Raw genomic sequence first — 27,577 nt, forward strand, 5'->3', positions numbered from 1 at the left:
TGTTATGACTCGAAAGGATTTGTAGCAGAAGCCAAAAATGTGATCTGGGACATAAACTTTCCAAAGTGACAACAAATGTTAACTAGATAACTAGGGAGTGCTTGAAAATGCTATGACTAACTGGGAGGGGCAGATGATCTTTTCCCTCCTTTCTGAACTGCTAAAGCAGTCAATAGACTAATTCTTATAGATGAGGGGTGGAGGGCAACCTTAGCCCAGGGTTCTGAGACTGATGGCAGGGCCATTTTTTTGTTTTATTTTGCTTTTTTTTTTTGAGATGGAGTCTCGCTCTGTCACCCAGGGTGGAGTGCGGTGGCGCGATCTCGGCTCACTGCAACCTCCACCTCCTGGGTTCAAGCGATTCTCCCGCCTCAGCCTCCCAAGTAGCTGGGACTACAGGTGTGTGCACCATGCCCAGCTAATTTTTGTATTTTTAGTAGAGACAGGGTTTCACTATGTTGGCCAGGCTGGTCTTGAACTGCTGACCTCAGGTGATCCACTTGCCTCAGTCTATCAAAATGTTGGGATTACCGGCGTGAGCCACCATGCCCGGCCTGTTTTGCTTTTTTTGAGGCAGAATCTTGCTCTGTTGCCCAGGCTGGAGGGCAGTGGCACGATCGTGGCTGACTGCAGCCTTGAACTCCTGGGTTCAAGTGATCCTCCTGCCTTAGCCTTCCAAGTAGCTGGGAATACAGGCATGCCACTAAACCCAGATAATTTTTGTATTATTTGTAGAGTCAGGATCCCACTAGGTTGCCCAGGCTAGAAGGCTGTTTTCTGTAATAAAATACTTAACTCTCCTCATGTCTCTCAACTCATGGTCTCCACAGGTTCAGGCAGTCATGTCCTTTAAAAAATTAAGAGACAACAGGGCATGGAACCCCCAATTCATTTTTTTTTCTTGAAAAATGGCCTGTTTCCAGGCTTCCTCACCATAGGAAAAAGCTGCTGAAATTTTACGCTCATAGGACCAAAGGCTAGTCTTATATATTCACTTAAATTCTTTCATGAACCCCCGAAATGAGGGATATACTTCTACTGCAGTGACACACAACTTCTCCCCTTGAAGAGACCTCCAACATCTAGGACATATATATTTCCCATCACACTGGAATCCATATTTTAGTAGAATGTAGTTCTCAATCATTAAACACTTACCCATTCTACTACCAGGGCAATGGGGATAATTCTTGCCCATGCTCTGCCCTGTCATCCTCTCCACATTACTTTCTTCTCACTATCCTTTAGGATATTAATTCTTCCAGAACACCTGGAGAGCCCTTCCATCCTCCTTAGCCCTCTGTATTTCCTGCGTTACTGCTATTGTCTGTTTTCATGCCTGCCTCCCGACCCAAAGTGAAGGCTTCATAAGGGCAAGGGTTAGTCTTTTTTTTTTTTTTTTTTTTTGAGACGGAGTCTCGCTCTGTCGCCCAGGCTGGAGTGCAGTGGCGCGATCTCGGCTCACTGCAAGCTCCGCCTCCCGGGTTCACGCCATTCTCCTGCCTCAGCCTCCCGAGTAGCTGGGACTACAGGCGCCCGCCACTGCGCCCGGCTAATTTTTTGTATTTTTAGTAGAGACGGGGTTTCACCATGTTAGCCAGGATGGTCTCGATCTCCTGACCTCGTGATCCGCCCGCCTCGGCCTCCCAAAGTGCTGGGATTACAGGCTTGAGCCACCGCGCCCGGCTGGGTTAGTCTTGTTCACTTTCAAATCACCCAAACCTAGCCTGTTACCTAGCACATAGTAGGTACTCATACTTGATATCTGTTGAATGAAGTCTTAATAAGCCATCAATACAAAGATAACACATTGATGTTTTAGAATGGATAAACTGGAAAAGGTGAGACATATAGAAAAGAATAAATACCAAGGACTTGAGAACCACCCACAGGAAATCAGTGGAGGAATATACGTCCATGAAGATAAAAGAATATGGCATGTTGTTATAGATGTCAAGAGAGTTTCATGAAATGTTGGCCAATACGTCATGATGCAAAAAAAGCAGGTTACAAAACACTATCTTTTTTTTTTTTTTGGTATAGGACAGTTGGAATGTAGAAAACAGTATCATCTTAACCAGAGCAAGGAAAAATGTGTACCACATGTCTGGTGGTTTATATGCCAGAATGTTAGAGTATTTCTTTCTCAGTAGCAGAATTAAATCTTCTCAACTGTACAATAAATATGCATTTTTTATTGGACTTCACTTTATTGCATTTCATAGATATCACATTTTTTACAAATTGAAACTTTGTGGCAACCCTGTGTCCAGCAAGTCTATCTGTTCCACTTTTCCAACAGCACATGCTCATTTCGCGTCTGCATCACATTTTGGTAATTCTCGCAACATCTCAGACTTTTTCATTATTGTGTCTGTTATGGTGACCTGCAATCAGTGATTTTTTTTTTCTTTTTTCTTATGTCAATAGTTCTTGGGGAACAGATGGTGTTTGGTTACATGAATAAGTTCCTTAGTAGTGATTTTTTAGATTTTGGTGCACCCATCACCCGAGGAGTGTACATTGTACCCAATGTGTAGTTTTTAAAATTTATTTTTTTTTTCGAGACAGAGTCTTGCTCTGTTGCCCAGGCTGGAGTGCAGTGGTGCAATCTTGGCTCACTGCAACGTCCGCCTCCCGAGTTCAAGCAATTCTCCTGCCTCAGCCTCCCAAGTAGCTGGGATTACAGGGATGCGCCACCAGGCCCGGCTGATTATTTTAGTAGAGATGGGGTCTCACCATGTTGGCCAGGTTGGTCTCGAACTCCTGACCTCGTAATCTGCCTGCCTCGGCCTCCCAAAGTGCTGGGATTACAGGCGTGAGCCACTGTGCTCGGCCCCAGTGTGTAGTTTTTTATCCCTCACCCATCTCCCATCCTTTCCCCAGAGTCCCCAGAGTCAATTGTATCATTCTCATGCCTTTGCGTCCTCATAGCTTAGCTCCCACTTATAATTGAGAACATACGATGTTTAGTTTTCCATTCCTGAGTTACTTCACTTAGAATAATGGTCTCCAAATGCATCCAGGTTGCTGTGAACGCCATTATTTCGTTCCCGGCTGAGTAGTATTCCATGGTACGTATATATACACCACAATTTCTTTATCCACTTGTTGACTGATGGGCAGTTGGGCTGGTTCCACATTTTTGCAACTGTGAATTGTGCTGCTATAAACATGCGTGTGCAGGTATCTTTTTCGTATAATGACTTCTTTTCTTCTGGGTAGACGCCCAGTAGTGGGACTGCTGGATCAAACGGTAAATCTACTTTTAGTTCTTTAAGGAATCTCCACAGTTTTCCACAGTGGTTGTACTAGTTTACATTCCCACCAGCAGTGTAAAAGTGTTCCCTTTTCACCACATCCACGCCAACATCTATTCTTTTTTTATTATTGCCATTCTTGCAGGAATAAGGAGGTTATTAAAAAAAAATTTGGTGTTTTAAAGTAAAATGATTGGAACAGACAACAGATCATTGGTTTTCAGGGGTTGGAAGTAGGGGACATTGAGTATACAGAGGCATGAAGGATGTTTGGGGGTGACTGAACTGTTCTACATCTTGATTGTGGTAGTGGTTTGATGGTATGTATGCTTTTGTACTCATGGATCTGTATAATAAAAAGGGTAAATTCTGTTGTATGCAAATTATATCTTCAGAAAAAATTTTTAAGCAACGGAAAGCTTCTACTTCTGAGTGTATTTACTTTGACAAACGATGAGACTAACAATTCTTAAGTAATAAAATCATGAACCTCTGCCTGAAACAATGAGCACTTGAGAGAGAAAACTTACCTCATGCTTGCCCATGCACCACTTCTGAGTTAGGAAAGTGCAAGGGGGACACTTCTCCTCACTATGACAAGAATGATATACTGCAGAAAGAGAAAGGTAACTTTAGGAATACTTTCTAAATAAAGCCATGTAAACCATTATACATCATATAAGTGGCATACGGCATGAAACTTTTAAATTCAGAAACTGGGAGTACTTTTGAAAAACGGTCACAGGAAAGTAAAAAGTACCTTGCTTTATGTTAAAGTGTTGAGTGAGAAAACGAAACCCAATCAAGGCAGAAGAGACATGCCAAAACAGAAGCAGAGGAGGCAGCTTTCCCATCTCATCTCTTGCAGCACAGCCATATGGTCCATCCAATTCTACTACGTCATTCTTTTGGCCCTACTTTAACAGCAACTGCTCACTTCTGCTCAGATATCTTTGCTATTAATTCCATTTAAAATGCTTCTGCTGACTCCTTCCAATTTCATTACTGCCTATAAGGGGAGGTTCATCAAAACTCACCTCCTACAACGAACCTTTCCTTGGCTGACCACACTCTAGCCTGAGCTCCCTCACACTTCCTGGTGTCTCAGTTTCTATGCAGATGGGTTGCTGCCACATTATTTAGCCCATCTTCATGTGAAGGGTGGTTGTATCATGTGTACTGAACTACCGTCCTCCTCCTCTCAGGGAGAACGTAAGAACCTCAAGGTCACAGGGTATTTTTCTCTTCCTCTGAAGTTCCCTCTGTGTCTGACACCATGTTAGAAATACAATAAACACTTAAGAAAATGGAAATGAATGGGGAACAAAATAGGCTAAAACAACACAATTCACAAATGGTGAAGTTCTTACTATGGACCTTGCCCAGCAGGATTTGGACTTCACCTGCAGGTAAGCGTAAAGGAGGGAATGGGTGGGGACTGGCCTGGGCATGTACTTCATGCTGGTATGAATGCCACAGGAGGGGCTTATAAACTACACTGGGAGGGCTATCCTAAGATCCCCAAGGAAGGAGGGAACATTCCACTTAATGAAGAATTTGTTAAGTTCTGTTTTACTCCATTAACTTAAAAAATCAAGAGCTGGTTTTCTAGTTTTAAGTCTGAATCATATTGCCAGACTAACTGTGGGTATCAAATCTGGTCCCCTGAATTACTTCAGGTTTGCCTCTGGTATTTGGTAAAATGAAATGATGGGCCCGGTATGGTGCTAGAGAAAAGCCAGCAACTAGACTTGACAGATGCGGAAATTGAGTGATGTCAAATGGTTGTTGGCCTGGTATCTGAGCAGTTTATCAGAGAAAAACTGGAAACACTAAAATGTCCAGCAGCACAAGGCTGACTGAATAAGTTATGGCCCATCCATGTAACAGGACACTCAATTGCCATTAAAAATTTATATTGTAAAAAAATACTGACAAGGGGACAGATTAAAAATACAATAATAAGAGTGGAAAAAAAGCTAGTTAAAAGCATTAAGTTCGGTAGGATCCCACTTTTATGTTGGGGAAAAAATGCAAACATATATATTTGCACATGGCAAAAGACCCTGAGAAATACATATAAGGTATAATTCTTAGGAGGTGACATATAATAGATTATTTAATTCAAACTTTTGACTTTATCTTTTTTTTTTTTTTTTTTTTTGAGACAGAGTCTCACTCTGTCACCCAGGCTGGAGTGCAGTGGCACAATCTTGGCTCACTGCAACCTCTGCCTCCCGGATTCAAGCAATTCTCCTGCCTCAGCCTCCTGAGTAGCTGAGATTATAGGTGCCCGCCCCAATGCCTGGCTAACTTTTGTATTTTTAGTAGAGACAGGGTTTCACCATGTTGGCCAGAGTGGTCTCGAACTCCTGACCTCAAGTGACCCGCCCACCTTGGCCTCCCAAAGTGCTAGGATTACAGGCATGAGCCACTGTGCCTGGCCTCTATTTTCTTTTTTGAGACAGAGTCTTGGTCTGTCGCCAGGATGGAGTGCAGTGGTGCGATCTCAGCTTACTGCAACCTCTGCCTCCCGGGTTCAAGTGATTCTCCTGCCTCAGCCTCCCGAGTAGCTGGGACTACAGGTGTGCACCACCATGCCCAGGTAATTTTTGTATTTTTAGTAGAGATGGGGTTTCACCATGTTGGGCAGGATGGTCTCAATCTTTTGACCTCATGATCTGCCCCTGCCCCTCCTTGGTCTCCCAAAGTGCTGGGATTACAGGCGTGAGCCACTGAGCCTGGCCCTGGACTCTATTTTCTTAATTTTAATATGATAAATATATATTGCTTCTATAACAACAAAAAAATCACTTTTAATTTTGTAAATGCTAAATTTCAAAATATGCACCAAAGTGGAGACCACAAAGAAAGAAAAGTTCCTGAGACATAAGATCAGCTGGGGTGTCTTCCAACATTTTTAGGTGTGTTTGACATCCCTAGAGTAAACCAATGGAGGGCACTGTGATTCCAAGCTATGGCCCAGATCGCAGACCCACCTTCAGAGAAGCAGCCCCTGAGCCGGGAGCAAGGGGCAGCCATCACAGCATGACTTTAGAGCAGCAAAGACAGTTACACAGTAGGATCCTAAATGACACGGTGTGAGCAGGCTGAAGTGTGAAGACAAGTTGGTACTCACCTGGATGGTCACACTCATGGATTCTAGCGCAGGTTTGGGTACATTCAGGGGGCCTAGTACCACACGGAACTGGAGGGTAAATCACTGATGCACCACAATGGCAGGTTAATTCATCAAAACCTGGTGGAGCAGCAGGTAAAACAAAAGAATCCTTTCTGAGTTTGGGATGTGCACGTACATATTCACACACACACACACACACACACACACACACACGCACGCACATACATTTTTGCTTGTATTTTTTGAGGAGAATTTTTGGGGGGTGCTACTTTTTTCAAAAGAGGTTTTTATTTTATTAAACTTTTATTTTATTAAAGCTAAGCTGGTGAAAAAGGCACGCACACATATGAAGTTTCATTTATTACTATGACCCTGACAACTTCCCAATACTTTTCCCAACATATTTCTAGACTGGAGATTATATTAATGACTGAGTTTTTAATATTATAATAGGAAATTTATCAACATTTCAAAGACCACATAACTCAGTGAAGAATTATTTTCCAAATGATCAACGTGCGCTGTTATAAAATCATGCACGGGTAAAAAGATCCATTCAAAGTACAAGAAAGTCCAATAAATTTTTGTGACAGAGAACAAAAACACTGAGTCAAGTCCTTTCTGAAATGAGGTTGAATTTTGGTGTAATTTCAAAGAATATCAATAATTATGTGAAAACATCTTTAAAATAGTCTTCCCTTCTCCTGTGTAAGGCTATCTGTGTAAGGCTGGATTTTTTTCATTTGCCTCAACTATATCACGACAGATTGGATGCAGAAGTAGATATAAGAATGCAGCTATCTTCTATTAAACCAAGTATCCACTATTCTATTTTTTTGAAAAGTTATTTAAAAAAATTTTTGTGATTACATGCAATGAGTATATTATTATTCTGAAATATACTAATCAATTATTTTTTAAATTTCTCAGTTTTAATTTCTAATATGGTAGATAAAGATTAATACAACTCACATAAAAATAACTCTTTAGGATACTTTTTAGTAATGTAAATGAGCCCTACAACCAAAAAGTTTGCAAACTGCTGCTAATAATATAGAGAAAGAAGATTGTTGAGAACAGAACCTAGGTCAATAACATATATGAGGCAGGTACCAGAGAAGGAATCTATTAACGAACTAGGCCCCATCTCAGGATTGCTGCTCATATCCCAAGTTTTGCACATTCAGGGACTACAACACAGCATTAGAAGTAACTTTAAAAAAAGTCTCAACATATTGGAAATACGAAGGCTTAGTTCAAGAATCCATACGATTCTAAGTAAGTCAATCTCTCAAAGTATATTATGTCTGAATTTCTAAAAAACTCTTCTAATAAACTATACAGTAAAGACACTCACTGGCTTGCCAGCATGTCTGGCAGTTTCCACGATGACAAGGTTCTTCACACCTATGAAGGCCACAACGGAGTTTCCTCCCACAAATCAAAGGACACTTGTGCTCCTTATCCTGGGAAAAGAGATTTGTATTTGTTCATAAAATGGTCTTCATTTTATATTTTCCATAAATAACAACAAGATTAATAAAAACAAAGCTCTACACATTTATGGATAAAATGATGTCTGGAAATACCTTCAAAATAGCCACAGAAGGGAGAGTAGGTGGGGATGAAGATAAAACAAAATTCGTCATGAGGTGATCAATACTGAAACTGGATGTTGTGTATATGGGACTCTCTATACTAGTCTCTCTGCTTCTGCATACATTTGATATATACATATATATTTTTTGAGATGGAGTCTCGCTCTGTCGCCCAGGCTGGAGTGCAGTGGCACAATCTTGGCTCACTGCAAGCTCCGCCTCCCAGGTTCACACCATTCTCCTGCCTCAGCCTCCTGAGTAGCTGGGACTACAGGCGCCTGCCACCAAGCCTGGCTAATTTTTTTGTATTTTTAGTAGAGATGAGGTTTCACTGTGTTAGCCAGGATGGTCTCGAGCTCCTGACCTCATGATCTGCCTGCCTTGGCCTCCCAAAGTGCTGGGGATACAGGCATGAGCCACTTTGAAATTTTTAAAAAATGTATTTTATTTTTACATTGTGTGTGTGTATGTGTGAGAGAGAGACAGGGACTCACTCTGTTGCCCAGGCTGGAATGCAGTGGTGCGATCTCGGCTCACTGCAACCTCCACCTCCTGGGTTCAAGCAATTCTCCTACCTCAGCCTCCTGAGTAGCTGGGAGTACAAGTGCCCACAACGTCCAGGTAAGTTTTGTATTTCTAGTAGAGACAGGGTTTCACCATGTTGGCCAGGCTGGTCTGGAACTCCTGACCTCAAGTGATCTGCCCACCTTGGCTTCCCAAAGTGCTGGGATTACAGGCATGAGCCACCGCGTCCAGCCTTATTTTTACATTTAAATCTATTTATTTATTTAGAGACCAGGTTATGAAACGGGCTAATTTTTTTTTTTTTTTTTTTTGAGACGGAATCTCGCTCTGTCGCCCAGGCTGGAGTGCAGTGGCGCAATCTTGGCTCACTGCAAGCTCCGCCTCCTGGGTTCACACCATTCTCCTGCCTCAGCCTCTCCGAGTAGCTGGGACTACAGGTGCCCGCCACCACGCCCAGCTAATTTTTTGTATTTTTTAGTAGAGACGGGGTTTCACCATGGTCTCGATCTCCTGACCTCGTGATCCGCCCGCCTTGGCCTCCCAAAGTGCTGGGATTAGAAGTGTGAGCCACCGTGCCCGGCCGAAACTGGCTAATTTTTGTATTTTTGGTAGAGATGGGGTTTTACCACGTTGCCAAGGCTGGCCTTGAATTCCTTGGATCAAGCAAGATCCACCCACCTCGGCCTCCAAAAGTGGAATTACAGGTGTGAGCCACCATGCCTGGCTGCAAATTTTTTTATAATAAGAGGAAGTCTTTAAGCCTTCTAACACTTGCACAATTCATCACTCTTCACTTAAATATATAAATTTAAAAAATAATTATGTATGTTACATACACACATACACACATACTACCTTGCTATTGGTACTGTGTTATCTTGTTTATGTATATATACACTGATACAGTTTGGCTGTGTCTCCACCCAAATCTTATCTTGAATTCCCACATGTTGTAGGAAGGACCTGGTAGGAGTTAACTAAATCATGGTGGGGGAGGTCTTTCCCTTGCTGTTCTCATGATAGTGAATAAGTCTCATGAGATCTAATGGCTTTATAAGGCCGAGTTTCACTGCACAAGCTCGCTCTCTCTGCCTGCTGCCATCCATGTTAAGACGTGACTTGCTCCTCCTTGCCTCCCACCATGATTGTGAGGCCTCCCCAGCCACTTCGAACTGTAAGTCCATTAAAACTCTTTCTTTTGTAACTTGCCCAGTCTCGGATATGTCTTTATCAGCAGTGTGAAAACAGACTAATACAGTAAACTGGTACCAGTAGAGTGGGGCACTGCTGAAAAGATACCCGAAAATGTGGAAGTGACTTTGGAACTGGGTAGCAGGCACATGTTGGAACAGTCTGGAGGGCTCAGAAGAAGACAGGAGAATGTGGGAAAGTTTGGAACTTCCTAGAGACTTGCTGAATGGCTTTGCCCAAAATGCTGATAATGATATGGACAATAATGTCCAGGCAGAGGTGGTCTCAGATGGAGATAAGGACCTTGTTGGGAACTGGAGCAAAGGTGACTCTTGTTGTTTATTAAAGAGAGTGGCAACATTTTGCCCCTGCCCTAGAGATCTGTGGAACTTTGAACTTGAGAAAGATGATTAAGGGTATCTGGTGGAAGAAATTTCTAAGTAGCAAAGCATTCAAGAGGTGACTTGGGTGCTGTTAAAGGCATTCAGTTTTAAAAGGGAAACAGACATAAAAGTTTGGAAAATTTGCAGCCTGACAATGTGACAGAAAAGAAAATCCTATTTTCTGAGAAGAAATTCAAGCTGGCTGCAGAAATTTGCTAAGTAACGAGGAGCCAAATGTAAAACACCAAGACAATGGGGAAAATGTCTCCAGAGCACATCAGAGGTCTTCATGGCAGCCCCTTCCATGACAGGCCTGGAGGCCCAGGAGGAAAAAATGGTTTTGGGGGCCGGCTCCAGGGTCCCCCTGCTGTATGCAGCCTCAGGACTTGGTGCCCTGCATCCCAGCCACTCCAGCTGCAGCTGAAAGGGGCCAACACAGAGCTTGGGCCATGGCTTCAGAGTGCAGGCACCAAGCCTTGGCAGCTTCCATGTGGTGCTGAGCCTGTGGGTGCACAGAGATCAATAACTGAGGTTGGAAACCTCTGCCTAGGTTTCAGAAGATGTATGGAAATGCCTGGATGTCCAGGCAGAAGTTTGCTGCAGGGGTGGGGCTCTCGTGGAGAACCTCTGCTAGGGCAGTACAGAAGGGAAATGTGGGGTTGCAGTCCCCACACAGAGTCCCTACTGGGGCACCACCCAGTAGAGCTGTGAGAAGAGGGCCACTGTCCTCCAGACCCCAGAATGGGAGATCCACTGACAGCTTGCACTGTGTGGCTGGAAAAGCCACAGACACTCAATGACAGCCTGTGAAAGCAGCTGGTAGGGGGGCTGTACACTGCAAAGCCACATGGGCGGAGCTGTCCAAGACCATGGGAACCCACTTCTTGCATCAGCGTGACCTAGATGTGAGACATGGAGTCAAAGGAGAGCATTTTGTAGCTTTAAGATTTGACTGCCCCGGCCGGGCGCGGTGGCTCACGCTTGTAATCCCAGCACTTTGGGAGGCCGAGGCGGATGGATCACGAGGTCAGGAGATCGAGACCACAGTGAAACCCCGTCTCTACTAAAAATACAAAAAAAAATTAGCCGGGCGTGGTGGCGGGCGCCTGTAGTCCCAGCTACTCGGAGAGGCTGAGGCAGGAGAATGGCGTGAACCCGGGAGGCGGAGCTTGCAGTGAGCCGAGATCGGGCCACTGCACTCCAGCCTGGGTGATAGAGCAAGACTCCGTCTCAAAAAAAAAAAAAAAAAAAAAGATTTGACTGCCCCACCAAATTTCGGACTTGCATGGGGCCTGTAGCCCCTTTGTTTTGGCCAACTTCTCCCATTTGGAATGGCTGTATATACCCAATGCCTGTACCCCCATTGGACCTAGGAAGTAACTAATTTGCTTTTGAATTTACAGGCTCATAGGCAAAGCGACTTGCCTCGTCTTGGATGAGACTTTGGACTATAGACTTTTGAGTTAATGCTGAAATGAGTTAAGACTTTGGGGGACTGTTGGAAAGGCATGATTGGTTTTGAAATGTGAGGACATGAAATTTGGGAGGGGCCGGGGCGGAATGATATAGTTTGGCTGTGTCCCCACCCAAATCTCATCTTGACTTCCACATGTTGTGGGAGGGACCTGGTGGGAGGTAATTGAATCGTGGGGGCAGGTCTTTCCTGTGCTGTTCTTGTGATAGTGAATAAGTCTCATGAGATCTGATGGCTTTCTAAGGCCGTTTCCTGGACAAACTCTCTTTCTCTGCCTGCTGCTATCCATGTGAGATGTGACTTGCTCCTCCTTGCCTTCCACCATGATTGTGAGGCCTCCCCAGCCACTTGGAACTGTAGATCCATTAATCCTCTTTCTTTTGTAACTTGCCTAGTCTTGGGTATGTCTTTATTGGCAGTGTGAAAATGGACTAATACATACATACACATTTATATATACATGTTATCATGTCATATATAACATACATATATGTTATCTTTTTTATATATGAGTATATGAGATAACAGAGTACAAATAGCTAGCTAGTGATTTAATTAGTTCCATAAAAGCAAATATTTTAAATATTTATTTTTAAAAATCTTTTTAAAAAATGTCCTAATAATTTTTCCTACTGACCTGACCTAAGCAGTACATGAAACCTGAAGCCCGAGTTGCTAAGTCCAGGCCAGTTTGTGTTGGGACAACACACAATCTTCTGCAGAAGACTGTGTGCTCATCTAGGGGTCTTGGGCTCTGGGGTGTGAGATCTCTTTCCTCTTTCTCTTCCTCTGCATTGCTACCAGATGCCACTGGCTGACTTCTTGACCTGGGTGAGGCTAAAAAGGCCCAATCTATCTCTTTGCAGAGAGGTTATGGGGACTATGAGAGCTCTCTGACTGCTGCTTAGGGGCCCGTCCCAGTGACTTTTAAATCTGGGCTGCATTCTCCACATGGCTCAGGCTTCCAGAAGCCCAGCCCCTGGATGAATGGAATATGATTACGCCTAATAAGTCCACTTACCACACAGCATATCTCATTACATTTATGCCGTCCACACAACCGTTTCTTGTTACACCGCTTGTCACACATAAATGTAGCATCTGCTGTGGCAAATTAAAAAGAAAAAAAAACAGACAAAGGATATGAACATTCATTCAACAAATATTTGAGTAACTATAGGCTCAAAGAATATAATAATAATAATACAACTGTAATAATGTAAATGCAGTTTTTTTTTGTTTTGTTTTTTGAGATGGAGTCTTTCTCTGTTGCCCAGGCTGGAGTGCAGTGGTATGATCTCGGCTCACTGCAACATCCACCTCTCAGGTTCAAGTGATTCTCATGCCTCAGTCTCCCAAGCAGCTGGGCTTACAGGTGCCTGCCACCACAGCCGGCTAATTTTTGTATTTTTAGTAGAGGCAGGGTTTCACCATGTTGTCCAAGCTGGTCTTGAACTCCTGATCTCAGGTGATCCACCTCCCATGGCCTCCCAAAGTGCTGAGATTACAGGTGTGAGCCACTGCGCCTGGCCTTTTTGCTTTCTTCTTTTTTTTTTCTGAGACAGAGTCTCACTCTATTGCCCAGGCTGAAGTGCAGTGGTGCAATCTTGGCTCACTGCAACCTCCGCCTCCCAGGTTCAAGCGATTCTCCTGCCTCAGCCTCCCGAGTAGCTGGGATTACAGGTGTGTGCCACCACGCCCGGCTAATTTTTGTATTTTTAGTAGAGACAGGGTTTCGTCATGTTGGCCAGGCTGGTCTTGAACTCCTGACCTCAGTGATCCACCTGCTTTGGCCTCCCAAAGTGCTGGGATTACAGGTGTGAGCCACCATGCCCGGCCATCAGTTTTTTTTTTATTATTATTATTTTTATTTTTTTAAAGAGACAGGATCTCTTTCTGTCACCCAGGCTGGAGTGCAGTGGCATTAACATAGCTCACTGTAACCTCGAATTCCTGCGCTCAAATGAGCCTCCCATCTTGGCCTTCCAAATGTTGGGGTTACAGGTGTAAGCCACTCTGCCCAGCTGAAAATGCATATTAAAATATCAATTTTCACCTTTAAAACTGTCAAAAAATAAAAAAAATAGCAATGGTAGGGTTTAAGGTGTGGAGAAAAAGGCATGCTCATCTTAGTAGATGGGTGTACAAACTTTTGGAGTCCATGGGGGACTGATTCCAGGACCTCCCTTGGATATCAAAATCCACAGATATTGAAGTCTCTTATACAAAATGGTATAATATTTGCATATAACCTATGCACACCCTCCCTTATACTTCAAATCTTCTCTAGATTACTTATAACACCAAATATAATGTAAATGCTATGTAGATAGTTGTCATACTGTACTGTTTAGAAAACAATGATGAGAAAAAATTTTGTACATGTTCAGTACAGATGTAATTTGTTTCTTTGAATATTTTCAATCTGTGGTTGGTTGAATCCATGGATATGGAACCCGTGGATATGGAAGGCTGGCTGAGTGTATGTTTCTATCAAAAATTTAAGTGTGGCTAGGGCAGGAGGATTGCTCGAGCCCAGGAATTTGAGACCAGCCTGGGCAACATAATGAGACCCTGTCTCTACAAGAACTTGCTCACTGCAACCTCTGCCTCCTGGGTTCAAGCGATTCTCTTGCCTCAGCCTCCTGAGTAGCTGGGATTACAGGTGCCTGCCACCATGCTGGCTAATTTTTTGTATTTTTAGTAGAGACGGGGTTTCACCTTGTTGGCCAGGCTAGTCTTGAACTCCTGACCTCAAGTGATCTGCCTGCCTTGGCCTCCCAAAGTGCTGGGATTACAGGCATGAGCCGCCACGCCCAGCCCTGCAAAAACTTTTAAAAATTAAGTTTTTAAAACTTAATTAAAAGTTAATTAAGCCAAGGGCATGTGGTGGCACATGCCTGTGGTCCCAGCTATTTATTTGGGAGGCTGGTGTGGGAGGACCACTGGAGCCCAGGAGATCAAGGCTGCAGTGAGCTGTGATCTGCCACTGCACTCCAGTCAAGGCGACAGAGACAGACCCTGTCTCAAACAATAAATAGATTTTAAAACCCAACATTGAGATATCAGAGACATCACATCATGTGGTAGTGATATATCACTTCGCTAGGATGGCTATGATTTAAAAAGCCCCCAAAATGGCTGGGTGCGGTGGCTCACGCCTGTAATCCCAGCACTTTGAGAGGCTGAGGCGGGCAGATCAAGAGGTCAGGAGTTCGAGACCAGCCTGACCAACGTGGTAAAACCCCGTCTCTACTAAAAACACAAAAATTAGCCGGGCGCGGTGGCGGGCACCTGTAATCCCAGCTACTCGGGAGGCTAAGGCAGGAGAATGGCGTGAACCCAGGAGGCAGAGCTTGCAGTGAGCCGAGATTGTGCCACGGCACTCCAGCCTGGGCAACAGAGTGGGACTCCATCTCAAAAACAAAAAAAACCCAGAAAATAACAAGTATTGGCAAGGACGTGGAGAAAATGAAACCCTCATATGTTGCTGGTAGGAATATAAAATGGTGTAGCCACTGTGGAAAACAGAATGGCAGTTTTTCAAAAAAATTAAACACAAGATTACCATCGGATCCAGCAATTCTACTCCTAGGTATATACCCCAAAGAAATGAAAATAGGTATTCAAACAAAAACTTGTATACAAATGTTCATAACAGCACTATTCACAATAGCCAAAAAGTAGAAACAATTCTAATATCCATCAACCAGTGAATGGATAAAATGTATATTCATAAAATGAATTATTATTCAATCATAAAAAGGAATGAAGTGCTGATATATACTAAAGTATGATAAACTTAGAAAACATGCTAAGTGAAAGAAGCAAGGCACAAAAGAATATATATTGTGACTCCATTTAGATGAAGTATTCGAAAATAGTAAATCCATACAGATAGAAAGCAGATCAGTGGTTACCAGGGGGAGGACTGAGTGGGGAGTAAATGCTTAATTAATACAGGGCTTCCTTTCAGGGTGATAAAAATGTTTTTCCCCAGCACTTTGGGAGGTCAACGTGTTGAGACCAAGCATTCAAGACCAGCCTGGTCAACAAAGTGAGACCCTGTCTCAACATATTTTTAAAATAAAATTTAAAAGAAGGCCGGGCACGGTGGCTGATGCCTGTAATCCCAGCACTGTAGGAGGCTGAGGCAAGTGGATTACATGAGGCCAGGAGTTCGAGACCAGCCTGGGCAACATGGTGAAACCCCATCTCTACTAAAAATACAAAAAAATTAGCCAGGCATGGTGGTGGGTGCCTGTAATCCCAGCTATTCAGGAGGCTAAGACAGGAGAATTGCTTGAGCCCAGGAGGTGGAGGTTGCAGTGAGCCGAGATTGCAGCACTGCACTCCAGCCTGGGCAACAAGAGCAAAACTCCGTCTCAAGAAAAAAAAAAAAAAAAGATAAAGAAATAAAGGAGAAGAAAAAGAAAAATGTAAGATAGAGAAAATATTTTGGAACTAGATTGTGAGAGAACTAAGTGCCACTGAACTGTACATTTAAAATGGTTAATTATGTTATGTGAATTTCAACTAAAAAAAGTGGGCTAACCACTGAAGTATTTATGGGTGAAATGATATTTGAGACTTGTTTTCAAAGTACTTTAGCATAAATAAAATGTAGGGAAGGAGGGATGGATGAAAACAAGAGAGGCAAAATGTTGACAACTGATGATGACAGGTCATAGGTACGTGGGGATTCATTATACCAGTTTCTCCACTTTCACATATGGTTGAAATTTTGCATCATAAAGTTATAAAAAGTGGGACAGAACGGTTCCTGCTTATTAATAATGGGGAAAAATTGGAGACAACCTAAATGACCACCAAAAGGGCCATGGTGAACTATGACATGGTAGATCCACATACGGAATACTCTGCAAGAACAAGAGTTATGCATACTGACATGGAAATACGTCTTTGAGATATTAGTGAGGGAAAATAAGCTGCAGACAGTATCTTTAGTATGAGCCTAAATCTAGGGGAAAAACAAAACTATGCTGGCATGTTTATACATCTGTATGAATAGGGAAAAAGATCTGAAACTCTAACAAACTACTATTAGAGGGCAAATTTTCATCTTTCACTTCATACTGTTTTTTTTTTAAACTTCGTAAGTGTATTAATTTTTTATTTTTTCAAATTATGTTTTTATTATTTTGTTTTATTGTTTTAGAGATAGGGTCTTGCTCTGTCACCAGGCTAGAGTGTAATGGCACAATCACAGCTCACTGCAACCTCAAACTCCTGGACTCAAGCAATCCTCTGCCTCAGCCTCCTGAGTATCTAGGACTACAGGCACATGCCACTATGCCTGGCTAACTTTAAAAATTTTTTTGCAGAGACAGTGTCTCACTATGTTGCCAGGCTGGTCTTGAACTCCTGGCTTTAAGTGATCCCCCAGCCCTGGCCTCCCAAAGCATAAGGATTACAGATGTGAGCCACTGCATCAGGCCCAAATTATGTTTTTCTTGTTTCTTTTTTGATACGGAGTCTCACTCTGTCACTCAGGCTGGAGTGCAATGGTGTGATCTCAGTTCACTGCAACCTCTGTCTCCTGAGTTCAAATGATTCTCCTGCCTCAGCCTCCTGAGTAGCTGGGATTACAGGCGTGCGCCACCATACTTGGCTAATTTTTGTATTTTTAGTAGAGATGAGGTTTCACCATGTTGGCTAGGCTGGCCTTGAACTCCTGACCTCAGGTGATCCGCCCGCCTTGGCCTCCCAAAGTGCTGGGATTACAGGCATGAGCCACCAGGCCTGGACCCAAATTATGTTTTGTTTTTTATTTTTTTTTTATTATTTTTTATTTTTTTGAGACGGAGTCTCGCTCTGTTGCCCAGGCTGGAGTGCAGTGGCGCGATCTCGGCTCACGGCAAGCTCTGCCTCCTGGGTTCACGCCATTCTCTTGCCTCAGCCTCTCCGAGTAGCTGGGACTACAGGCGCCCGCCACCACACCTGGCTAATTTTTTTTGTATTTTTAGTAGAGACGGGGTTTCACTGTGGTCTCGATCTCCTGACCTCGTGACCCGCTTGCCTTGGCCTCCCAAAGTGCTGGGATTACAAGCATGAGCCACCGCGCCCGGCCCCAAATTATGTTTTTAATAACCAAATTTTTTTTCCTTGATACAGATGGCACACTGAACCAAAAGTTTAAATACGGTTTTGAGGCAGATATTGCTGGGTACCTCCTAAACAGCCACTCTTCTCTTTCAGGCAAAGACAACCTTAATTTTGTCCAGAAATTGGGGGCCAGTGTGCTCCTCAGTTCCAGGGGTGGATGTTGTGTAGCTTTACCCACCATGATAATTCCATTCACTTTGCTAGTGACAGGTTTAGGCAGAAGCACTGGACACAAAGTGTATTGAGAACCTTTCAGGACTATTTTCCTTGCTCTTACATAGGAAGAGAAGATCAACACTCTCCTCATGGATTTTGTTTAGATGTTGTTGGGCAGAGACCAAATGTGTGAAGTTGCAGCAGCTAACATACCCACAAGGAAAAAATCAAGAAAACCACAGAGACGCCAAATTGAAGTCTTCAAAATCACTGAGCTTAAAATTAACCAATCTTGGACTTGCTCTGCCACCAGATTTCCCATTAGGTGTGGTAGTAAACACCCTTATCGTAAAAGTCACTTTTTCTTGGGTTTTGTTACCTGCATCCAGAAGCTTCCTAACCAATACAGCTTTCTTTCTGACTACAATAAGACCTTTTATTTTGCATACCCTTATCTTTCATCACTTTTCCAAAAAGGTTTTAAAGTGGCATCAACAACAGTATGTGACGGTTATAAAAACAGGAATCGAGGCCAGGTGCAGTGACTCACACCTGTAATCCCAGCACTTTGGGAGGCCGAGGCGGGTGGATCACTTGAGGTCAAGAGTTAGAGACCAGCCTGGCCAACACGGTGAAATCCCATCTCTACCAAAAATAAAAAAATCAGCCAGGTGTAGTGGTGGGCACCTGTAATCCCAGCTACTTGGGAGGCTGAGGCAGGGGAATCACTTGAACCTGGGAGGTGGAGGTTGCAGTGAGCCGAAATCGCGCCGCTGCACTCTGGCCTGGGCAAAAGAGCGAGACTCCGTCTCAAAAGAAAAAAGAAAAAAAGTTCAAACTATTTTACAGTGAACATCCATATGCCCATATCTAGATTCTACCATTAACATACTTTTTCATATACATATCCATTCTTCTACCTACACACTAATTTTCTTTTTTAATGCATTTCAAAGCAAGCTGTAGACATGAGTACACTTAGCTTATATTTTTCAGCATTTCATCAATTAGAATTTATAATTTTTTCCTTTTGAGGTGAAAGTTATACCACAAATCTTAAGTATGCCTTCACTGAATTTTGACAAATATATAACCCACCCAGCTCCCTAACAAGATGCAGAGTGACGACACTTTCTTTTTTCTTTTTCTTTTTTTTTTTTTTTGAGACGGAGTCTCGCTCTGTCGCCCAGGCTGGAATGCAGTGGCGCAATCTCGGCTCACTGCAAGTTCCGCCTCCCGGGTTCACGCCATTCTCCTGCCTCAGCCTCTCCGAGTAGCTGGGACTACAGGCGCCCGCCACCACGCCCGGCTAATTTTTTTTTGTATTTTTAGTAGAGACAGGGTTTCACCATGGTCTCGATCTCCTGACCTCATGATCCGCCCGCCTCGGCCTCCCAAAGTGCTGGGATTACAAGCGTGAGCCACCGCGCCCAGCCAAGTGACGACACTTTCACCCCAAAAATTCCCTCATGCCCCACCCCAGTCATACCTTCACTTTTGAGACTGGTACATGGAAGCTCCTATGGAAAAAGAAAAAGAAATGGTAACTACTTTAGGAATAATTAAAATAATACAGCTATAATATAATGCCAAAGGTAACAATAACCCAAATATCCTGTACTTCTCTGATAGTCACTTATTCACCAATTTCACTTGCCATGTCTGGAGCAAGCCTAATCCCCATATGAATGAGCTTTACTCACAAGAGAACTCCAGGCTTACAGACTTTTCACGAAAATACAATTCTAACAATCCTTGTGGTCTGGTCTCCAAATTCACAGTAGACTAATAATTGCAAAATCTGAATAGAAAGAGGGGCTGCTAAAGGTATGCAAAGGAAAGAGAAGTCATCACCTAACAAGGATACAGACAGAAAAAGCCATAAAAAGCAGATATAAGAATTGAAAACAGATAACAATCCGTACCATTTAATGCAGGGACAAACGGCTCTATATACTTCAGAGCACACCTGGTAATATCACCAAACTATAGCAAAGTGAAATAAAGCAGGATCTTCGGTTTGGCCTCTAAAGTTTTATTACTGTGGTTTCCATTACATATGAGTGGTCTAAAAGGTCTATCATGTAATTTTACTGAGGCATGATCCTAAAAAACGTGTGTAGTGATGCTGGTGTGTGGGAAGCAAGTCAGTCACTTGGGGTAGAATGAGTCTGGCTAGCTGCCCGTCTTCTACATCTGATTTTGGCTTTGATGTCATTTACAGGTTGCCATGTACTCAGAAATGAGAAAAGTGACTTTAAAAGTCCCCTCTTAGTAAAAATTATCCTGGAAAAAAAAAAAAAAAAAGGCAGCTACTGGAGTTGATAACAGATGTGAAGAGGTCTAAGTAATAAAAGGTTCTTGGCTGGAAAATATACATTTCAGATAAAAAATGAGGTGCCTGGGATTGATGATACGAAAAAGTTCCCTATATGCTCTCTACAGATATAAAGCAAAAGTGACTCATGAAACTGAGTTAATGCTCCCATCAGTGAACACTGGATTATACAGAAGAAATGATATGCAGGAGTGGTTATCTACAAATGTCAGGAAAGGCAGAAATCCCATAAATTCCTGCACGTGAATTACCATAAAGACTTAAATATAGCATGCTTTATGAAGACATAGACACAGCATACATTTATCAGAGTCCCACCAAAGTGATGAAATGAAAACAATCTTTGAAGTTTTAAGAAATGTTTTATTTACCTAGAAAACTCACTTCTGTGGAAAAGTCCATTCCATTACAAAAACCATGTCATGAAAAATCCATATTCATGAAAAATCTAGTTAAACAATGAGGTGATAATTATTAGCTTTTTTTTTTAATTTTATTTTTTTGAGACAGTCTCACTCTGTAACCCAGGCTGGAGTGCAGTGGCGCAATCTCGGTTCACTGCAAGCTCCGCCTCCTGGGTTCACACCATTCTCCTGCCTCAGCCTCCTGAGTAGCTGGGACTACAGGCCCCCACCACCCTGCCCAGCTAATCTTTTGTATTTTTAGTAGAGACGGGGTTTCACCATGGTCTCAATCTCCTGACCTCGTGATCCACCCACCTTGGCCTCCCAAAGTGCTGGGATTACAGGCGTGAGCCACCACGCCCAGCCAATTATCAGCTTTTTGAAGAGTGTTTTTTTTTACTTTGTCAAACAGGTTTAACAGAGTTTGTATTGACAGTGAGCTCCTCCTGCAATTTAAGGACTTCTACTTGCAAAAATTCAACTTACACATAGCTTTTCAAGAATACACTCACTGCCATGGATTCTACTATTAGAGGGAGTGAGGACAAAGAGTCAATGAGAAGCAAGAAAACGTAGAGATAGAAAAAGGGATTGTGGGAGAATGAAGAAAACTGACAGCAGCCACTTCCGGCTTACATGTCCCAACCCTGCTTACAATTTTCAGTCACAAAGATCACAAAGAGCATCTCTGGGCATTACTAAATTTATGATTGCCAAATCACAGCATCTCACAGTCTTTAATACAGTATTTGCAAAGTACAAAAGTGGTCCCATACCTGACATTCAAAATGCCTCTAGTATCCTATGTATATTGTAATTTCTTTCAGGAAAAAACCCACATATGATTACACAACTTTTGTAACATGTAAATTATACTACTTTTCCCTTTTTTTCTGAAGTTTTCCTATTAAACTAGCTTCCAATTTATGGACTATATCCTCAGAATTATTTGCAAGTCAGATGCTGCCAGACCCTGGATTGTGTTTAACAGAACCAGCGGTTCACAATTCTGTCTCCACCCTGGCTTGTACTCTGCTGGGACAAATGTTGATATACACTGAAATGACTAGGGAGGTCAAAGAGCAGGATAAATCAACACTCAGTGTGTTCCCCAAGCTGAATCGCCCGAAGACTTTTTATAACATAAAGTCTGATGAAAACTATCCAAGGTAGGCTGGGCACAGTGGCTCACATCTGTAATCCCAGCATTTTGGGAGGCTGAGGCGGGTACATTACTTGAGGTCAAGAGTTCAAGATGAGCCTGGCCAACATGGTGAAACCCCACCTCTACTAAAAATACAAAAATTAGCCAGGTGTGGTGGCACACACCTGTACTCCCAGCACTTTGGGAGGCTGAGGCAGGAGGATCACTTGAGGTCAGGAGTTTGAGACCAGCCTGGCCAACATGGCAAAATCCCGTCTCTACTAAAAATACAAAAATTAGCTGGGTGTGATGGCGTGTACCTGTAATTTCAGCTACTCCAGAGGCTAAGGCATAAGAATCACTTGAACCTGGGAGGTGGAGGCTGCAGTGAGCCGAGACTGCGCCTCTGCACTTCATCCTGGGTGATAGAGTGAGACTCTGTCTCAAAATAAATAAATAAATAAAATTAAAAAAAAAAGAAAAATAAAAACTATCCTGGCTTTCACCAGAAAGTAGAAACTGACAAAACAGATGTATAGTGAAGAATTAAACCTTACTTAAAGAGAGTCTGGCCTTTGCACTTGGCTTCTGAGAGGTAATCTCTAAGCCTAGTGGAATGCCATGCCTGACAGAAGTGTCATTGTTTGCCTGGAGTCTTGAGTCACTGGATAGTCCAATTACATGATTTAGGAGCAGGCTGGCCACACTGGATAGTTTTAGGGCAGGGGCTTTGGGTCACATGGTATCAGTAGACCTCTGGAGAGACTGGAGACTGAGATTAGCCACATGGGCAGTCAACTATGATTGCACAATAGAGCACCAATAAAAACTGAACACACAGGCCTCGGTGAACTTTCCTGGTTGGCAATACTCCATGTATGCTGTCACACACTGACACGGAGAGAATAATACTTTCCTGACTCCACAGGGAAAGGACAAATGAAGTTCCATCTTTGGTACTTTTTTGGACTTTGTCCTACATACTTCTTCCCTTGGCTGATTTAATCTGTATCCTTTTCCTTGTAATAAAACTGTAACCTCCTTGTAGTAAACCTCTAACCATGAGTGTAACCATCAGCAAGTTCAGTAAGTCCTTATATCAAATTATCAAGCCTCGCAGGTGGTCTTAGGGACCACTGAACTTTCAATTGGTATCAAAAGTTGGTACCACAAGTGGGTGGTCATATGGACTGTGTTTCCTCTAACTTCTTAGTTGGCTGACTCCTTGCAACAGTGCTACTGTTCCTCTTTTCAGGCTATCACACCTGTATTTGGTAGAGTGATCTGTACATTTGCCTTATCCCACTACAGGCCTTTGGACCTTGAGCGCCACAACCACTTTCCATACCTATTCTACTGAGGTTATTTTGATTCCTCCCCTCCCATAATCACCATTTTAAAGAAAACATTGATGGCAACAACTCTAGCATTGTTTAGGATTTACCTTTGTTCTGAAAGAGCATCTGCAGGAAATAACTGATGTGCGAGAGCATGGTCCACAGTCTCCTTCATGGCAGAGCTTTTCACAGGTATGAATGAAATCTTTAATAAAAACGAAAAGAGCTGGAAATGAAAATTGCAACTACTCATTTTCATACTCCCAAATTTGCTAGACACACTGGTCTTCCCCTCCATGCCCTGCAACTCCAGAATCAGAGTTGAGGGAAGTATGCAGTCAATGCTTCTTTGCTATCTTCCCTTCATCTGGCAGACTGGGCCTTTTCTGACAATTTCAGGGCCCAGCATTAGACACTGGAATATGCTTTAAAGTATACGACGTTTTGCCTAAGTCAAAAAAAGGCCACGTGTGGTGGCTCATGCCTATAATTCCAGCACTTTGAGAGGCTGAGGTGGGAGGATCGCTTGACCCCAGGAGTTCGAGATCACCTGGGAACATGGTGAAACCCTGTGTCTACCAAAAAAAAAGGCACAAAAACAAGAAATTAGCCAGGAGTGGTGATGCAGGCCTACAGTCCCAGCTACTCAGAAGTCTGAGGTGGGAAAATCTCCTGAGCACGGGAGATTGACGCTATAGTGAACTGTGATCGCACCACTGAACTCCAGTCTAGGTGACAGAGCAAGACCCTGTTTCAAAACAAATAACAAAAACGCAGAATAAATCTTCTTTTTCCTTAGGCCCCACATCTCCAGTGTAGACTTGAATCTCCTTAAAATTGTAGCCATGGATGACTTTAGTGGAATGCTCTCGACTCTGAAAGTCATCTGGGGATTATAAATAATCAGAAGCCATGATCCACAGTCTGACTGACTAGAGTTCTGTGAATGTCTGGTGGTGCCTGCATCCATGCTGCTAAACTAGGTTTAGGACAAGTCCTGTTTCCAGGATCCTATGGGGATCACCTGGAGTGTCTTATGGCTACTGTTTACATGGTGTACTTTTTCTATTCTTTAACTTTCAGCCTCATTGTATCTTTGACTATAAAGATTGTCTCCATGGCCTGGTGCGGTGGCTCACGCCTGTAATCCCAGCACTTTGGGAGGCCGAGGTGGGCAGATCATGAGGTCAGGAGTTTGAGACCAGCCTGACCAACATGGTGAAACTCTGTCTCTACTAAAAATACAAAAAAATTAGCCAGGCGTGGTGGCGCCCACCTGTAATCCCGGCGACTCAGAAGGCTGAGGCAGGAGAATCGCTTGAACCTGGGAGGCGGAGGTTGCAGTGAGCCAAGATCATGCCACTGTACTCCAGCCTGGGCAACAGAGCAAGACTCCATCTCAAGAGAGCATAGAGTTGGATCTTGTTTTTTAAACCCAGTCTAAAAAATTTCTGCTTTTGGCTGGGTGCAGTGGCTCATGCCTGTAATCCTAGCACTTTGAGAAGCCAAGGTGGGAGGACTGCTTGAGCCCAGGAGTTCGGGATCAGCCTGGGAAACAGAGTGAGATTCCACCTCTATAAAAAATAAATAAATCAAAACTCAAAAATCTCTGCTTTTGCTTAATCCATTCACATTTAATGTTACTGTTATAGCTGGATTTATGTTCGTCTTTTTTAGTTTTCTATAAGTCTCATGTCTTTTTTTGTTATTCTAATACTCCTTTCCTATTTTCTTTTGCATTTTGTTAATATTTTTTATAGTGTAATTCCTTTAATTATACTTTTCACTACATTTTTTGAGTTATTTTCTTAATGGTCCCTCTAGGGCTTACCATATACATCTTATCAGAATCTACTTCAGATTTATACTAACTCCAGTAAGATACAGAAGGTTTACCCTTACACAGCTCTATTCTTCTCCCCTTTTGTGCAGTTATTGTTATACACATCACATCTACATGTTATAAACCCAATACTACTTTGTTATAACTTTATATAATGTTATATCTATTAAAGAAGCTGAAAAAGATAACAAATGTATATATAGCTTTATTAATTTTTGGAGACAGGGTCTCACTCTTGTCACTCAGGCTGGAATGCAGTGGCATGATCATAGCTGACTGCAGTCTTGAACTCTTGGCCTCAAGTGATCCTCCCACTTTAGCCTCTCGAGTAGGTGGGACTACAGGCACATACCACCATGTCTGGGTAATTTTACAAATTTCTTTTAGGGATTAAATCTCACTACGTTGCCCAGGCTGGCCTTGAACTCCTAGCCTCAAGTGATCCTCCCACCTCAGCCTCCTGAGTAGCTGGGATTACAGGTGACAGCTACAGTGCCCAGCCTTTTTTTTTTTTTTTTTTTTTTTATAAAAGAGGCTTGCTCTGTTGCCCAGGCTGGAGTGCAGTGGCATGATCTTGGCTCACTGCAGCCTCTGCCTCCTGAATTCAAACAATTTTTGTGCCTCAGCCTCCTGAGTAGCTGGGATCACAGGCATGTGCCACCACACCACACTAATTTTTGTATTTTTAGTAGAAATGGAGTTTCACCATGTTGGTCAGGCTGGTCTTGAACTCCTGACATCAAATGATCCGCCCACCTTGGCCTCCCAAAGAGCTGGGATTACAGGTGTGAGTCACTGCGCGTAGCCCTCCTCTTACACAAAATTTACCACTTATGGCATCCCTCATTTGTTCCTGTAGGTTTGAGTTGTGATCTGGTATCATTTTCTTATTCTAACACAACTTTGATCCCATCTATCTCCTTTATGCTATAATTATCAAATATACTTCTACAGGTTATAGGCCTAAAATATAATTAGATACATATTATTTTATACAGTTGTTTTTTAAATCAGTTGAGAAGAAGAAATATGCATTTATACTGCCTGTTATAATTACATAATCATCTTTACTAGTGCTCTTTGTTTTTTCATGTGGATTTGAAATTCTATTTGGGTTTACTTGCTTATAGCCTGAAGAATTTCTTTTAGTACTTATTGTAAGGCAAGTCTGCCTGCTAGCAATAAATTTTGTTTTTATCTTCATTTTCTAAAGTTAGTTTCGTGAGATGTAAGATTCTTGGTTGACAGTTTTCTTTTTCTTTTTCTTTTTTTTTTTTTTTTTTTTTTTTGAGACAGAGTCTCTCTCTGTTGCCCAGGCTGGAGTGCAGTGGCACAATCTCGGCTCACTGCAAGCTACGCCTCCCGGGTTCACGCCACTCTCCTGCCTCAGCATCCCGAGTAGCTGGGACTACAGGTGCCCGCCACCATGCCCGGCTAATTTTTTGTATTTTTTAGTAGAGACAAGGTTTCACCGTGTTAGCCAAGATGGTCTCGATATCCTGACCTCGTGATCCGCCCGCCTCGGCCTCTCAAAGTGCTGGGATTACAGGCATGAGCCACACCTGGCCAGTTGCCAGTTTTCTTTCAGCACTTTGAATGTGTCATCCTACTGCCTTCTGGTTGTGATGTGTTCTCCATTGTTTCTGATGAGACGTCCACTGTTAAGCTTACAGAGGTTCCCTTGTATGTGATAAGTCATTTTTCTCTTGTTGCTTTCAAGACTTTCTCCTTATCATTAACTTTTAGCATTTTTATTATGTGTCTAGGTGTGGATCTCTTTCCTACCTGGAGTTTACTGAGTTTCCTGGATGTGTAGTGTTTTTCAATACATTTGAAAGTTTTTATCCATTATTTCATTAAATATTTTTCTGCTTCTTTCTACTCTCCTCCTCATATTCCAATTACGTGTACACTGATACAGTTAAACGTGTCCTGCATTTCTGAGGCTTTGTTCATTTGCCTTCATTATATTTTCTCTCTGTCCATTGGGTTATATAATCTTTTTCTTTCTTTTTTTTTTTTTTTGAGATGGAGTCTCACTCTGTCGCCCAGGCTGGAGTGAAGTGACGCAATCTCGGCTCACTGCAAGCTCCACCTGCAGGGTTCATGTCATTCTCCTGCCTCAGCCTCCTGAGTAGCTGGGACTACGGGTGCCTGCCACCACACCCGGCTAATTTTTTTTTGTATATTTAGTAGAGACGGGGTTTCACCAAGTTAGCCAGGATGGTCTCGATCTCCTGACCTCGTGATCCACCTATCTCAGCCTCCCAAAGTGCTGGGATTACAGGCATGAGCCACCGTGCCTGACTGAATCTCTTTCAATCTATTTTCATGCTCACTGATTGTTTCTACTGCCAACTCAAATCTACTATTGAGCCCCTTTAATGAAGTTTTCTTCTTCCTTTGAGAAAGAGTCTTGCTTTGTTGCCCAGGCAACCTCGACCTCTTGGGCTCAAGCAATCCTCCCACTTCAGTCTCCTGAGTAGCTGGGATCACAGGTGTGTGCCACCATGCCCAGCTAAATTTAATTTTTTTTTTTTGAGATGGAGTCTTACTCCCTCATCCAGGCTGGAGTACAGTGGTGCGATCTCGGCTCACTGCAACCTCTGTCTACTGGGTTCAAGCGATTCTCCTGCCTCAGCCTTCCAAATAGCCA

At 42.9% G+C, this 27,577-nt stretch overlaps 1 protein-coding gene across 5 annotated transcripts in view; it reads right to left on the minus strand.

The window, feature by feature from the left end:
• NFX1 (nuclear transcription factor, X-box binding 1) overlaps positions 1-27,577 on the minus strand; it is a 91,344-nt gene that overhangs the window by 21,935 nt on the left and 41,832 nt on the right. Inside the window, exons 10-16 of one of the 5 annotated variants that reach the window (XM_055293974.2) lie at positions 23,186-23,283; positions 19,345-19,375; positions 12,595-12,674; positions 7,760-7,868; positions 6,400-6,519; positions 3,791-3,870; positions 2,176-3,244 (exon numbers count right to left, since the gene is read on the minus strand). In XM_055293974.2, the coding sequence (XP_055149949.1) occupies positions 3,167-3,244; positions 3,791-3,870; positions 6,400-6,519; positions 7,760-7,868; positions 12,595-12,674; positions 19,345-19,375; positions 23,186-23,283 (596 nt within the window). In that variant the 3' untranslated portion in view covers positions 2,176-3,166. Of the gene's footprint in view, positions 1-2,175; positions 3,245-3,790; positions 3,871-6,399; positions 6,520-7,759; positions 7,869-12,594; positions 12,678-19,344; positions 19,376-23,185; positions 23,305-27,577 lie in introns of those variants that run through there. The other 4 variants (XM_063609052.1, XM_055293972.2, XM_063609050.1 and 1 more) reach the window with 4 other exon arrangements.

This window comes from Symphalangus syndactylus, chromosome 9 (genome assembly GCF_028878055.3).
Source record: "Symphalangus syndactylus isolate Jambi chromosome 9, NHGRI_mSymSyn1-v2.1_pri, whole genome shotgun sequence".
Lineage (NCBI taxonomy): Eukaryota > Metazoa > Chordata > Mammalia > Primates > Hylobatidae > Symphalangus > Symphalangus syndactylus.